The sequence below is a fragment of the Pelodiscus sinensis genome, chromosome 12 (assembly GCF_052426305.1).
Source record: "Pelodiscus sinensis isolate ZL-2025 chromosome 12, ASM5242630v1, whole genome shotgun sequence".
NCBI lineage: Eukaryota > Metazoa > Chordata > Testudines > Trionychidae > Pelodiscus > Pelodiscus sinensis.
Genome location: NC_143063.1, coordinates 21,119,762 through 21,135,946, shown reverse-complemented (window position 1 = coordinate 21,135,946; position 16,185 = coordinate 21,119,762). Strand labels below are relative to the sequence as shown.

General features: G+C 41.7%; 1 protein-coding gene across 3 annotated transcripts in view; it reads left to right on the top strand.

Annotated features, from left to right (window-relative positions):
• Positions 1–16,185, top strand: part of ADCY7 (adenylate cyclase 7) — a 124,608-nt gene that overhangs the window by 52,320 nt on the left and 56,103 nt on the right. For all 3 annotated transcript variants that reach the window (XM_075940248.2, XM_006121142.4, XM_075940249.2), the window contains exons 2-4: positions 5,142–5,695; positions 9,468–9,671; positions 13,269–13,430. In XM_075940248.2, the coding sequence (XP_075796363.1) occupies positions 5,525–5,695; positions 9,468–9,671; positions 13,269–13,430 (537 nt within the window). In that variant the 5' untranslated portion in view covers positions 5,142–5,524. The remainder of the gene's footprint in view (positions 1–5,141; positions 5,696–9,467; positions 9,672–13,268; positions 13,431–16,185) is intronic.

Sequence of the window (16,185 nt, the reverse complement as noted above, 5' to 3'; positions counted from 1 at the left end):
TCCCAACTAAATCATCCCAGCCAGGGCTTTGTCAAGCTGGGACTTAAAAACCTCAAGGGATGGAGATTCCACCACCTCCCTAGGTAAACCATTCCGGTACTTCCCCACCCTCCTAGTGAAATAGCTTTTCCTAATATCCACCTAGACCTCCCCCACTGTAATTTGAGACCATTGCTCCTTGTTCCGCCATCTGTCACTACTGAGAACAACTTCTCTCCATTGTCTTTGGAACATCCGTACAGGAAGCTGAAGGCTGCTATCAAATCCCCCCCTTACTCTTCTCTTCTGCAGACTAAATAAGCCCAAATCCCTCAGCCTCTTCTCGTAGGTCATGTGCTCCAGCCCCCTAATCATTTTGGTTGCCCTCCACTGGACCTTCTCCAATGCGTCCACACCCTTTCTATAGTGGGGGGCCCAGAACTGGACATAATACTCCGGATGTGGCCTCACCAGAGCCGAATAAAGGGGAATAATCACTTCTCTAGATCTGCTGGAAATGCTCCTCTTAATGCACCCTAATATGCCATTAGCCTTCTTGGCTACAAGGGCACACAGTTGACTTATATCCAGCCTCTCATCCACTGCTATCCGCAGGTCCTTTTCTGCTGATCTGCTACTTAGTCAGTTGGTCCCCAGCCTGTAACAGTGCTTGGGATACTTCTGTCCCAAGTGCGGGACTCTGCACTTGTCCTTGTTGAACCTCATTAGATTTCTTTTGACCCAATCCTCCAATTTGTCTATATCACACCTTCCACTGAGAAAATCAGTATAAACTATTGTTGAAGTGATTGCCTCTCTTCTAACAAATGCACTTTCTCTTGTGTTGAGAAAAATCTGGTTTAGTATTTCAAAATATTGGGCCTGATAAATTGTCATTCTTTGACAATACCTAAGGAGGTACAAGACTCAGTGCTAATTATTCGTATCAGTTTATTTTAAAAACTAGTTGTGCTATCATTAATTATTTGGTAGTTCAAGAAGTAAATATGCATTTACAAATTTATTTTGCTATAAGGCATTAGGGCATAAACTTTTGTAAGATAAAACTCACTTCTGATGCTAAAGAGAAAAATGTAATTTGTTTTTTTCCTAAGGATGACTTCATTTTATTTGCAAAGTGTATATAAACATTGTTTATTATATTGATAGGATTAACTTTTTTATTATTCAGCAACAATCTTGGTGCAGTATATTCTGTTTTTCTACCTGGTCACTTGCTTTATAAGTAATCTAGACTTGCAGAACATTTTGGGCAAACACTCAACATGTTTGTTAATTGGAGTTCTATACTTGCTATAATTTTTGGATTGGGTCTTCTGCCTTACCTAAGGCTAATGTCTGGAAAATGCTCTTATTAATTTTCCAGTAGAGTTACGAGGTGGCTTCAGAAAAAAATACCAGGCATACTTGATCTCAGATGGGGGGTGGTAGGGACTGGCTGAGAGGAGGGAGGGATAGGGGGAGGGAGGACTGGCTGGTGGGAAGCAGTGCTGGTTGGGAGGGGGTCGGGGGAGTAGGGCTGGGCGGGGAGATGGGGGGGGGAACCGGCCGGTGGGAAGCAGGGCTGGCCAGGGTTTGGGGGGAGTGGGGCTTGCTGGAGGAGATCGGGGGGGGGAGGGGAACTGGCCAGCGAGAAGCAGGGCTGGCCGGGAGGAGGGTCTGTGGGAGCGGGGTTGGCCTGGGGAGATGGGGGCAGGGAACTGGCCTGCGGGAAGCAGAGCTGGCTGGGAGGAGGTCTGCGGGAGCGGGGTTGGCCTGGGGAGATGGAGGGGAACTGGCCTGCGGGAAGCAGGGCTGGCTGGGAGGAGGTCTGCGGGAGCGGGGTTGGCCAGGGGAGATTGGGGCAGGGGGGAACTGGCCGGGAGGGGGACGGGGGGAGCGGGGCAGGCGGGGGAGGAAGCGAGGGGAGAGAATCGGCTGGACACCTGGCAACCCTATTTTCCAGTGGGTAATGTTCTAGAATTTGGTTATATTGGTATAATTTGGTGTGCTTCTCCTTTAAAAAACAACAACAACAACAAAAGCCCTACCAACATCTCCAGTTGCAATTAAGAATATGAAAGGTTAAGTGGTAAGCATCACCCTTAACGGGGACAGGATGCATTGTAGGCAAGGGCTGCTCTGGCTAGACTGAAGCAGCCCTTGCCTCTGTTGGGGGGTGCTACTCGAGCCCGTGGGCAGGCAGCCTCCTGGCGCTCCTCCCCTTAATCAGTTAACCCAGGGGTTCTCAAACTTTGTGATACCATGACCCCCTAAAATGCTAAATGAATTTGTGTGATTTCCTCCCACCCTCACTGCCCTGGGTCACTTCTTCCCCCCCTTCTCACCAGACTCCTTGCCCTCCTGGGGTTCCTTCAAGACATTTGTGTCCTTAACTCCCTTCCCCCCTGCAGGCTCCTTCCCCCTATCTCTTTCTCCTCTGTGACTCTTTTCCATTCCCTTTGGTTCCTTCTCTCTCTCCTCTCCTCCGTCCTCCACTCCTCTCCCATGTCTTCTCTGCCTCCTCCTCTGACCACCACGTGCCCTTATTTACCTCTGGGTCCTCTGCCCCGACCCAATTCCCCAGCCCGCTGCCTGAGGGACCCCGCCCTCTCCCAGCTGGGGAAGCATTTAGTTGCCCGGCAACCATGCCCAGGCCAGCCCCTCACCCGTCTGCTCCTGCTCGGGCCTCACTCTCCCACCGCCTTGCCTCCTGCTGCAGCTGAGCTGGAGTCCCGTGGCCCCGGCCATGCTGCATGGCTTGCCGGCAGCTGCCTTCCACCGCTCTGCTGCTCTTCACGGCCCGGGAGAGATGGGTCACAAGGGAAAAACTGAATCCAGCTGCGACCCCCCTCGAAATTGCTCACGACCCCCCCCGGGGGTCGGGACCCACAGTTTGAGAAACACTGAGTTAACTGGTTAAACATCATGTTTAACTGGTTAACCAATTAAACAGGATTTTACATCCCTAGCTGCACTGTGTCCACTGTGTCTGTATATACTTAAACAGTTTACTTGAAAGTAAGCCATTTAAATTGGCTTTCTAGCAAGTTTTCAGGCCATTCCTTTTCAGAGAAAAGCCAAGATTAGAATACCATGGTGATGATAATCTACTAGTAAGGAAGCTGCAATTATTTAATCAAGTCCTACTAAAACATTTTTTAAATCCTGTTTTTCACACTTTGCTGACTCTTTTTTTAAAAAGTCTCCCTTGTCATTGAATGAACTATATTCAAGCAGCCATTTGAAAATTATCAGTCATTACTAGTTAACTGTGTAACTTATCCCTTAATGTTCATTGTTATTTTAACATGGCTGTTGCCATAGAAATAGTATAAATTAGATTGGAAAGATTTAGTAGCTACAGGTCTTTGGTTTCTTTTTTTAACAGATCGGTGCTTTAAATATAAGGGCAGTAGGTTTTGGTTTTGACAACTGTACTTTATTTTTCTATTTGATACTTGTTTCATATATTTAAGGAGGTAAATTTAAAGAAAATGTAAATTAAGTTTTTTATTGTTTCAAAATCAATAGAATATGAAAAAGATACTGCGAATAAAAATGAAATAGTATGTATTAGTCCATATTGTAATGTCAGTTTTAAGCTGAAATTTCCAATGATTTAGTGGTGGGTTTTCCCTAAAACTGATAATCTAGTATGGCCTGTTCCTTTTTAACAAGAATAAGCATCTTCCATCTGAGCAAACTATTACATGTTTAAAGCTCAGATGAATTTTGGCTGAGTAGGAGTACAGGATTGGGCCCTTCATTTTTTTATTAGCAAGAATCAAAATCAGTCTGTAGCCCTGATTAGGAACATTTTAAAGTATTGGTTGAACCTCTCTAGTCTGACACCCTGGGGACCTGACCAGTGCCAAACCAGATAATTTGCTAGCCCATGGGAGGTCAGTATTGTCTAGCAGCATTACCAGCACTCACACTGCTTACTGGGCTCTTAGAAGATACTTAGGGGTAAATTAGAGCTAAATAACAGCACAGAACACTGAGCGCCAGGTCTGGTGGCTATAAACAAACTTTATGAGACCATGAGAAACTTGGCCACACCCATGATAAGTGGACATCCAGCTAACTAAAATCATGCCAGACCATGATGTTACCAGAGTGTGCTGGACTAGAGAGATTCAACCTGTACTAACTTCAAAAGACCGGGTGGTGCCACTCTTCCTCCAGGAGCAGTTAAATCAATTTCAATGGGATTGCTAGCGGACTAAGATATCACTTAGTGAGCAAGGGTGGCAAAGTCTAGTCCAAGCGATTGTATGTTTTACTCATTTGTGGTCTTTCTACCATTTAAGTGCAGGTACTGTGATTTATGCACACATCTTTAAATACATGTTATGCAGACTTATGAAAGAACTGTAAAATGGAGCAATTATCTTCAGAGAAATCATGAAAGTGTGTTTGGAAAAACATGGAACAATTTTGTTAGTTTTGGGCGGGGAATAATATTTTGGGGTACAACGGAAAACTCAGTGTTGTTTTATCTTTAAACCGACAGTTTTTAGTATGACAAGTACATGATTCTGTTATATCCTTTTATAACTGAATATCAAAGTCAAACCTGTTAGCCCATCAAAATAGTAAATATGCATGAAGAGAAGTTCACTGCACTGCTCAATTTATTCTGCCTGTTTCAATCTCAGAAGAGTTCTGCATGTTAATATGTACAGTCAGTTTCAAGATTAAGTTGGAATTAATCTTGTATTAGAGATGGGGGAGGGGAACAAACTTTTACATAGTGTTGGTCACATCTGTTGCCATTTTTTGATTGCTTGAACCATCTCACCGTATCATTCTCAATTACTTAACATGCCTGTGGTAACAACAGCCATTGCTCATGTGGGAATATAACAATAGAAAGGTATTTAATTTATTTTTGGCTGGTTTTAAGTGTTTCAGCTGCTATAAAAAGGTAGCATCAAATCCCCAACTTTAGCAAGTGCTCCAGAGGTCAGTATTTGAGAACCACTGCATTAGAGTTTAAATGGCATGTTAAACAGAAAGTTATAAATGTTGAGGGACTGTTATGCTTAATTCCCATGGCCCAGTGAAAGGTTATTTACAGAGAGGTTCAAGAATATAGTTTTCTGAGACAAAAATGCATCCAATTAACTGAAGTTTAACTTGCTGTCTCTTCACAGAGTTTATCCCGTGAAAAACACTCCAAAGGAATTGCTGACAGTTTGTGGAAAGAAGTTACAGTGACTGTGGCAAAAGAAAAGCTGAACAGCAGCAGCACAAGTATCAATCAATCTAGAAAAAAACTTGCATGCAGCCTTTGAAGAATAGGAGGTGGCTCTGGGGAGGAGGGCTCTTCCCTATTATATATATTGAGAGCTGAACTTTATGCTCATGAGCAAAAGCACAAGGCAAGCACGCAGAATGTGAATCACTCCGTGTGGTCCAGCAAATCAGAACCAAAGCCTACTTAAGAAGACAAAAGTGCTCTTCAAAGAAGGCTAGTTCTGTCTTTGCTTTCTTCTTATTACTGGGAGCTGAGAAATAAAAGCCAAAGCGGAATAAAATGCCAGCTAAAGGCAAATACTTCTTTAATGAAAACGAAGATTGCAAGATAACAGACCCACTTTATGAGAAGTACCGCTACACAAGCCAGCAGCATCCGCTTCTTCTCCTGCTACTCTTCATTGCAATTACTTTCTGTATTGCGCTAATTGTAATATTCTTTGTCGATTCTGTGAGTATAACCAGGGTTCTCGGTTTGCACTGTACATTGTGTGAGGTAGGGAACAACTTGTATCAACGGTCCCAGAAACTCACTAGATAAATGTGTCATTGGGCTAGAATGGTGTAACCCTTACTTCAGGTTAGTGGTAAAAGTATGTGTATGTGTATGTGTGTGATGTGATGTGATGTCATGTCATGTCATTGGGCTAGAATGGTGTAACCCTTATTTCAGGTTAGTGGTAAAAGTGTGTGTGTGACAGACAGGCAGAGACTTCTTAACAATTTATATTCCAAGGTATATTAGAGTCATGCTCAGGATGGATTGATTTAAATCAAGGCAATTTAAATAATTGCTTTAAATCACGATTTAAATCACCAACAAAAATTGATTTTAAATCAAGTTTTCCACTCACACTTCATGTATTTCTTCAAACAGTGGTGCAAATCTGATCACTAAAACATGTTAATTTACATCTTAGCACAGCATTTTACAACATCTAAGATGAAATACTTTGTGTAATTTTTTTTAGATAACTTGATTTTTAATTATTTAGGAAATAGCACATCATACTCATTAATTGTGTCAAGCTGCAGATGCTGCAGCAGTACATTAAGAATGGTAAGAACTAAAGCGGGCGCACACACTCAATAGCACTTATTTTATTAAACTAAATCTTAAGTGTTACATAAATGTTTCACATTTGCAATTGCAGCAGCTCTCCTGGGTTGCCAGCTGATGGCTGTCCTTAATCTTCTTTAAAATTTTCGTATTTTATTAACTCTAACAGACAAGTCCTCAAAACACTAAGTGTACAGTGTCCTTAAAACTTCTAAAACTCCTCTTCCCCACTCCCATTATCATTTTGATGCAGATCAGATTTTGAGTTACCACCAAAAGCAAAGTCTGACTGTGCTTAGAATGCACTTAATTTTGAAGTAAGCCCCATTGGAAACAAGTATAGGATGGTGTTCCTTTGGGAAAGCTGAGTTATGCAGAAGTAAAATAGGGGATAGAATTATGGCACTTATTATGTGATATAAAATAAGAAAATGACAGTGGCAACTCCAGATTTCTCTTACTACAGCTTTCTGTACTGTATACTTGGGTGATAGATTCCCAACCTAGTTAACTAATTAAACAAGCCATAAAGATTAGCTAAACTTTTTTTCCTAGCTACATCCAGCATAATGAACAGCTTAGGAATTTACATGTCAAATCACACTTACCCTAAATGGCATATAGAGTGTCTTGAAGAATGGTGCATTGCAAAGTTGATGCACATTTTTCTTTAGACACATCCACATCTTCCTCCACTTCATTTTCTCCTAATAAGCAGTTTTCCTTATGATGATTCATTCTTGCAGCTAGGCCCTGCATCCTCCTCTTGCTTTGCTTACACTTGACACATTTTCCTTTTTTATCCACGGAATGAATTTTTTCAAAATATTCCCAGATAGGGTCTCTCTTACACCCAGGAGCCTTGACTGTTTCTATGGGAGGAGTGTAGGGGAATATAGGAAACTGTGTGTAGAAACCTATAAGCCTTGGCTTGTCAGTTAATTTTGTTGACTACAGGCACTCTCCCCTCTCCCTTGCTGCCTCTGTATCAGCAAGATCCAGATCTGCCTGCTGCTCTGTTCCCCGTGCTGTTGCCTCTGATAGAGAGGCAGCAAAGCTGAGAGTGAAGTGGGGCAGGCTGGAGCCCATACAAGCAGGAAGTCTCGCCCCCGGGGACTATCAAATAGTTGTGTGTATGCTAAGATTTCATGTAGTTACATGAGTATTCACTTGCATGCTCTCTAACATCCCTAGTGTGTATGCTGAATAATGTCTTCTCTTTTTCTTTCTTGTCCACTCTACTGTTCCTTTCTGTGCTGCCTCCATCCTTTCCTACATACTGTCTCTGTGTCTCTTTAGACAATGTTTTATCTAGCTCTTCTGCCATTCTTGACCCAGGGTCACCACAACATAAGCCAATCCTATCTAGCCAGTGCCTGTCTTTGTACATGTTAGTTGGCTGAGAAACAGAAATTGAAGACTCAAAACTTTCAAAAAGCAAGAGCTGGTAACTAGTCTGGACAAATGAGAGCCATGAATTCATTTTTATGAGACCATAAGTGTAGGCATAGCATGTTTGTGATGAGATTCAGGGGCGGATATAAGACAGGACGAGTGGGGCGGCCGCCCTGGGCCCCGCGCTTCAAGAAGCCCCGTGCATGCGCCAAAGGGGGGCCCCGCGAAATTGTGCTGCCCTGGGCCCTGCAAAATGGTCATCTGCCCCCAATGAGTTTTTATTATAACTGTTATTTTAAAATGTAGCTGTTTTTTTAAAATGAGAAATTTAGTATTTTATTGATTTTAAAAAAAATAAAAAAATCTGATTTAAATTAAAAAATCAGGGTTATTTTTATTTGAAAAAATGTATTGATTTTTATCTTCTCTGATCATGCCAATAAATACATATGCTAAGGAAAAAAGGTGAAACGAAGTGGAAAAAAAACTTGAGAGGGAGGATATTTTAACTTTAGATTCAAGAATATGAGTGTTTTGAGAAATACAGCAAACTAAAATGTGAAGTAACAAATGGTTTCCTTGCTTAAGAAGTCTTGTGATTGATTTTTAGAGTTTGAAAAAAAATGTTATGGAAACTCTTTTGGGATGTAATCAGGGTAAAATTGTTAATTTTAGCTGGATATGGTTCACTTTTCTACGTGACAGATGCAAGTTTAGGAACAGTTTATGGTGGGTAGGAAAAATATATTGCACCAAATCTATATGTGAACTGGCTACCAGAATCACTTGCTGGCTAATTAAGGAAATACAAAAATTAGGGTTTGGATGGAGTGTCTTTTTTTTCATAAATAGAACCAAAGAGACAAATTTATGGGTTGTGTAAAGGAAAAGAAGCTAAATGTAAAGATGGTGATAAAAGGGCTGGTAAATCTCCCTGGTAGTTTTTAACAGTCTTCCGCAAGTGCAAGTTGAATCAGTTCTTTGGAACTGAGGACTAGAGCCCTGTGCAGATACACAGATATCCATGGCTCATTTTTGCTGATACAGACGCAGGTACAAAATTTTGTATTTGCAGGGCTCTTTGAGGACCTAGACAGTGTACCCATGATGTGTAGTACTTCTAGAGCATGGGTTCCCAAACTGGGGGGCGTGAAGAAATTCCGGGGGGGGGGGTGAGGCGACCTAACTCCCCCTCCCCAGTAATTCTCCCCCCCCCCTTCCAAGTTTTGCTGCTATTTTTGTTTTTCGGCCCTGGTCAGTTCCTTTTTTTTTTTTTTTTTTTTTTGGCTCAAGTTTTGCAGCTACTGGGAGAGGGGGCGTGAGGGTTTCTCAAAAATCAAAAAGGGGACGTGATGCCGAAAAGTTTGGGAACCACTGTTCTAGAGGGAAGTTCATCCTGAAGTTTGCTACTCACGCTCTCCCTCCCTTGTTCTTAATAACTTTCTTTACTTTTAACATAATTTAATAGAAAAGCTCTGTTCTGCAAGTATTAGATATTCACCAATATTAGCAGGTGAAACTGTAGCAATAAGTTGGAGTAATACTTTTTGTTTACATAGGGATTTTCCTTTTCCTAAGATTCTGAAAACATGCATAGTTCCACATATAACATGACAAAAAGTACGTCTGAATAGACATTGCTGTAGGAATAGCTTGTAATATGATGACATCGTAGCTGCATGGCTGACATTAGACACAGAAGTAGGTTTTGCATTTATTAAAAGGAAAGTTCAGTACTTACATGACACTTTTGTTTTGCTTTCAACAGAAATATCGACATCTTGGCTTCATTATTGTAGTATGTACTGCTCTTGTAATATTTGCAGTCATATACTTGCTTGTATGCATTGAATCCTTATTTCGGAGATGGCTGAAATTATTTGGGATTTTGATTTGGATCTGCTTCCTGACCATAGGATGTGTGTCAGTTTTTGAAAACGGAAATGTTCATTTATTCTATGCGTGGGAACAGGTATGTATTTCCAGTTTGATGCACTGACATTTACCAGTGGTAGTCAATATAAATTTGTACTTAAAATTGTAATTGTATACCATGAGTTTTAGGTTTACTTCTTCACCAATCCAGTTATATTGATTGGATTACAGAATAATACTTTTCATTAAGTTTGTCCCTGATTTTGAGAAGACTTATGCATATAAACTACTTAAAGTTCAGCATCTTCACATTGATGTCACTTGGGCTACTCACACAGTGTGTAAAATTAAGCATGTGTAGAAGTCTTTGTAAGCTCTTGGCCTTATGCTTTTAAATTAAATTAAACAAATAAATAGGTATTGCTTGTCAGGGGTGTATCTTAAAAGTAAATTATTTCTCTAATAATTCTCAGTGGTTTGACAGAGTGCTGATTAGGCTCTTGATTATATAGTGGTATGCAAATAATTTTTAAAAATATCCTATAGCTGTATGTGCCTAGTGAAAGTGTTTTCAGATCAAGTAGAAAGAGGAAAGTAAACACATTCTGGCATTGCTGGGTGTCGTTGGCATTAATTATGTTGTATCTCTGACCAGAAGACAGACAATTTTCTGAAGCCAAAAAATTATAATCTGTAGGAAACTCCTTCCAAGATCTGATAACATAAGCAGAAGAGTTTTGAAGAGAGAAACCACTTTTTATCTAATTTATACTGATCCTTCCCATTCCATCCATCCTTTTTTGAATAATGAAAATTAGAAATAATCTCCCAATCAGAATCTGTTTTCTACTTTGACTGCAGTCCAGCACAGTGATACGTTTACTGCAGACTTCAGCTACTGTAGCTATATCTTTGATAAAGATAGCAGCATGTATAATATGAAGCGATAGAGCCTTCGGTTTATTGCATAAATTCACACTGGTGAGGTTGGTTTTCAAAATAATTCTAATTAATAATTTGAATACAAAATTTGTGGAAAAATGATATTTGTTGTTTTGGTGATGGTTTGTTTGTTTGTTTTGGTGTTTTGTTTTTTATTTTTGTTTTTGTTTTTTGCTCCTATAACTAAACAAAGGGCCTGACTTTGCTTCTTTAATTGCTGAAACACTTAATGTGGGCTGATATCTTTGACTTTTCTTTTTTAAATGTGAAGATCATATTATAGGAAGTCAGATGGAACAGCAATTTTCTGCCTTTAACATTCTCATGTGTCTTTATTTAGTATCTTTGATCATAAGTGAAGTGTGTGTGTTTCCTTATTTAGTCTTCATTTCTCCATGTTAAAAACCTTTACACAGTATTTAGAATCTACCATGAGTGAGAATCTCCCCAAGAGAGGCTACTGTCTGGAACAGTAGTCAAGTTAGGGTTGAAATGAAATGGCAAAGCTGAGTGGGCAGTCTTGCAATATGTCTGTCACAGAACCACACGCAAGCATTGAGTCCCTTTGTATGGGAGGCTACAACAGAAATCCATAAATATTAGGGCAGTCAATGGACCTGCATTAATGCCTGTGATTAATGCAGTCTAGGATTAATGCGTTAATTTTTTTTAGTGCGCTAATCGCAGGCATTAATGCTGCGCTGCCCCTTTGAAGTGCTGCTGCGGCACTTCAAAAGGGCAATGCAACGCAAAGCCCAGGATCAGCCTTGCACTGTCCCTTGGGAACACTGCCCCGGCTGCCCCTGGGTTCTGCTGCCGTGCAGGGCCTGGATCAGCTGGGCAGTTCCCGGCTGACCCCGGGCTCCTAATGTGCTGCCTTTTTGAGGTGCCGGGGCGGGATTTCCAAGGGGCAGTAGAACATGGAGTCCAGGATCAACTGGGCACTCCAGCTGATCCTGGGCTCCGTGTTGTGCTGCCCCTTTCATGTGCCACCACGGCATTTCAAACGGCAGCGCTGCATGGAGCCCGGGGTCAGCTGGGGACTCTAGCTGATCTCGGGCTCCATGCAACGCTGCCCCATTGAAAGGGGAGGTGCACATGATTAATCACGCGATTAATGATGATTAAATTTTTTAATTGTTTGACAGCCCTAATATATATGTATTTAATGACACTAATAGCACTTTATGAGCTATGGTTTAGCAGGCCAAGGTACATTTTGTAAATTCGTTAACTATGCCTTCAAGTGTATGTTTATGTGCAGTAGTGATTACTCTGTTGAATCAACTCCATGAAGGATTGTTTGATTTTAGAGTCAATAAAATATTAAGCAAATAAACATTTTCACAAGGTGTTGGTTCTAAGATTATAATAAGAACTTAAAGCAGTTGGGTAGTTTGAAATGAAAGGCAGTAGCTTCATTCTTGCTTTATATTGTTATTGGTACATAATTCAGGTGTAGGTTATGTCCTACCTTGTCTGTGGTTATAAGGTCTACAGCAGTGGTCTCCAACCTTTTTAAGCACAAGATCCCTTCTTTGAATTCAAGTCAATCCAGGATCTTCCTCAAACTCAAATACTCTTGCCCCGTCTCCTCCCTGTGGTTCCACCTTCCTCACTCTGTGGTAATGGGGTTTGGGGGACACCCTGACATCAGCTCCCACCTCTTTTGCCTTCCCCACCCTACACAGAAAGCATGAGGCTCCAGAGAGGCAGCTCCAAGGCAGAGAGCAGTAACAACATGGCAGTGTGGGTAGGGACAGTTGAAGTGCCGGTACTTGATAACTTCCCAGCCAAACCACTCAGGATCACCTGTCAGAGGCTCCAGGATCTACCAGTAGTTGGTGACCACTGGTCTACAATAGGGATTTAAGGGAGTAGTTGACTAGTCGACCACTTGATAAGTCTAGGCTTAGTGGGTGGTTGAGTCGACTACTCGCATTCCCTCTCCCCCTTGCTGCCTCTATATCAGAGAGCATGGGGTGGCGGGGCGGAAGCAGAAGCCGGTTCCTCCAGCACAGTCCCCAGAGTGCTGTCTCCCTCTCCCCGCCTCTGATAGAGGCAGCAGTGGGTGGCAGGGGGAGGAGGGAGCAGGGGAGGCTGCTCTAGCAGCAGCCCCTGTCCATGGAGATCCCAGGGAGAAGTTAGGACCCCACCTCCCATGGACAGGGGCTGCTGTTGCGAAGCAGCCCCTGTCCGCGTCCAGCTACCGTGGGCAGGAGCTGCTTGGCGGCAGCAGCCCCCATCCGCAGGGGATCCCAATTCCCCATTGATGATCTCCGTGGGCAGGGGCTGCTGCCAGCTGGGCAGGCAGCTGGCTCAGTCCTGCGCTGGGACCAAACTCCACTGTGGCTGTGCAATTTAAAAGGCAGTTGGGACTGAACCGGCTGTCTATTGACTAATCGAGGTGTCGATAAAAATTTTATCAACTACTCAATTATTAAAATAACCTCATTTGAACATCCCTAGTCTACAGTATATCTGCTGTTTTACCAAAGAAGGAGACAAATGAATCATCAAATGTCCTCTTTAAGCAACTGACTTGTCTACATGTATATAATAACTTTATCCAGTTTCCTCAATGCTTTTATGAACACTGCTCTCCCGATGACTGTAAATGTTCCATTGAAATGTCAGTATTAGAGTGTGCAGCATGAAGAAAAGTCAAAAAGCTGATATTTCCCCCCTGGCTTTGTGGTGATTTTTGTCTGGCACCTAAAAATAACAGGTTTTTCCTTTTTTCTTTTTAAAGGTACCATTCTTTCTGTTCATCATCTTCACAGTTTATACTATGTTACCCTTTGGGATGAGAGATGCAGCCATCATCAGTGTCCTTTCTGCAGTGTTGCACATTGTAGCCCTAAGCATTGCAGTGACTGTATATTCGGAAACAAATCAATATCTCATATTTCAGGTAAGGAAATGCTATTTGTTAGAATAGTCTAATTTCTTAGGCATTTGCATTAGAAATGGGCACAAACTGCAAAGTTAAGATATGAATGCAAGCTTCAGGGCTGTGAAAAAATTCATACACCCGAGAGACACAGGTATCCTGACTTAACCCCCAGTGTAGACAGTGCTAGGTATCCTGACTTAACCCCCAGTGTAGACAGTGCTAGGTTGACAGAAGAATTCTTCCATTTCCTAACTACCACCTCCTAAGTGAGGGGGAAATCTCGCTCCCCTGGGGTACAGAGCCCCCAGAAGGGTCCGAGGCCGGAGGTCAAATCAGTGAGGCAGGAGAGAAACCTAGAAGGGAAAACTTTATGATGCATGCATGCAGGCTGTCACTTCCAAGAGTGAAAGCAGCAGCCATGAGAGACAGATTCAGGTATCCTATATACAGAATGCTTAGACAGTTCAGTTGTTGATTGTTCTTCTTTAACATATCAAAGTCTCAGCAGAAGTACTCTGAGACTTCTGTTCACCCCAGGAGTGCTAGAAGTAAGTTTTTACAGTACACAAAGCCACATGAGAACTTGAGTGGAGGAGTCTACAAGGCAAACTGTGACAAAGATAAGGGTTTACATGACAAATTGTGACAGACTAGGAGTATCCATGAACTTGAGATAGGAGACATTGTAAGGATCTTTGATTAGAGCTAATTTGATTTCTCTCTGTTACAGGGAGAGAGGCCTGGAAAACTTTTTAACCCTTACAGCAGTTTTCTTTCAGAGAGTTTTGATTTCTGCACAGTCCCCCCTTTGACACAATTGGAGTTATTTGATTTTTTTCTCCCACATAAGGGAGGTGGATTAAGTAGGTCAATAGGAGAATCCTGCCCATTGGCATAGGTAGCTGTACCATTTTATATGAGAACATACCTTCCTTTGTATGTTTCTCTAAAAGAAATGGCAAATGACATAGATTGGTAAATATTTACTTTTTATGTGCTATACATATCTGCTTTCAATGCAAATGGGACAGAAAGTGAAAGGGGCTACACATCTTGGGACAACATTAAGAATAGAGTTTTAAAAATTAGGGATGCAAGCAACTAGTTGGCTACCCGATAAGCCAAGGCTTATTGGGTAGTCGAGTCACTAGTCGAGTAGTCGCTTCTCCCCCTCCCTTTTTGTCTCTATCTATTATAAGGCAGAGCTCTGCAATGGGGTTAGCTCCTGGGGTCAGGAATTTACCCTACTGCGGCTCTGGAGTTTCCCTCCTCATCGACTAATTGAGTAGTCGATAGAAATTCCATCGACTACTCGATTAGCTAATTAAAAATAGTGAAGGGTATTTCTGTTACCCTTTTCCTTAATAGTCTGGAAATCATAATGCTAATGCCTGTGTTCTTTCTGATCAGAGAACAGGGGTGGACAGTAAGTAGCCTGTGGGCTGGATACATGATTAGCCCCTGGCGGGCTGCTAGATGCTTTATTTGCCCAAGTGTCTGCAGGTACGGCTGCTCGCAGCTCCCATTGGCCACAGTTCATTGTTCCCAGCCAATGAGAGCTGCGAAAAGTGGTGGCCCAGCCTGCGTTGCTTCCCACAGCTCTCATTGGCCAAGAATAGTGAATGGCAGTCATTGGAAGCAGCAGGCAGCCATACCCATGGACGTACAGGTAAATAAAGTGTCTGGTGCCCTGCCAGGGGCTAACCCTGGCAAACTGCATCCAGGACATTAGCCACTTATTGCTCACCCCTGTTGCAGACCCACAGAAGATAGGAAAATGCAACCGTATGTGTTTACTTGAGTGCCTTCATTCCATGGTTTTAGAAACTATGCTGTACTCTTTATGGAAGATTTTATATTAAAAAAATAATCCCTTGTTACTTGAGTGTATTTAGTAGCAGAACAAGTCTATCAAATGAAATTCTAATTTTGAATGAATGAAATGTTTTATTAGTGACTGGAACAAAGGTGTCCACAAAACTGATTATCTTTTGGTGATAAAATTGTATCTGGATCACTCTGCAAGAACATGGAGGTCTAGAATCACCGTACTCATGTTGCATGCATCTCCAAAAAGAAATGGCAATTTATTGATTAAACATATGGCAGATATTAGTCACATCACTTAATGTATTATGGGAAGTCACTCTGGTACCATGGTGATGAATGCAGTATAAGAGTAGAATAGAATATTAGCACTTCGTATTACAGGTGTTTGACTGTATAGTATAACAAACTATAATTCAGTAAGTGCCCCATTTGACTGTAGGACAAAAGACAGACCTGCAGCCAAAAGGTAAAACAGTGATTTTAAAAAACTGATGATATTAAGGTAACTTTCATCCTGCAAATAACTTTTTGTGGGTTTTTTCCATCAAAATAACTCATGGAATTCTAGAATTTACACGCATGTTTTCCATGAGCGCTAACCCATATAGCAAATTAATATGAGAAGTAGTAAATTACCAGATGAAGGAAGTATGCAGTAGTTCACCCTAAGGCAGTTATAGCATGGGCATCTGTGATTTGCAGCTGTTCTTTTGTAGATATTCTTTTAAGAGCAGTCTTTTTGTTTGCAGTCTGCCTCGGCTATACTTGTCAGTTTTCCCCTGTGGTCTTATCTCTTATCTGAAAACGTATTTCAGATGTATCATGTGTTTTGATTGTTTTAATTGTTACATTAAACATTATTAGCGTATAGCCTCTCTCCCCAACCACCATTGCTACTTCATGCACATTTTCTTTTTGCCCCTTTTTTTAAGATAATTTTCTT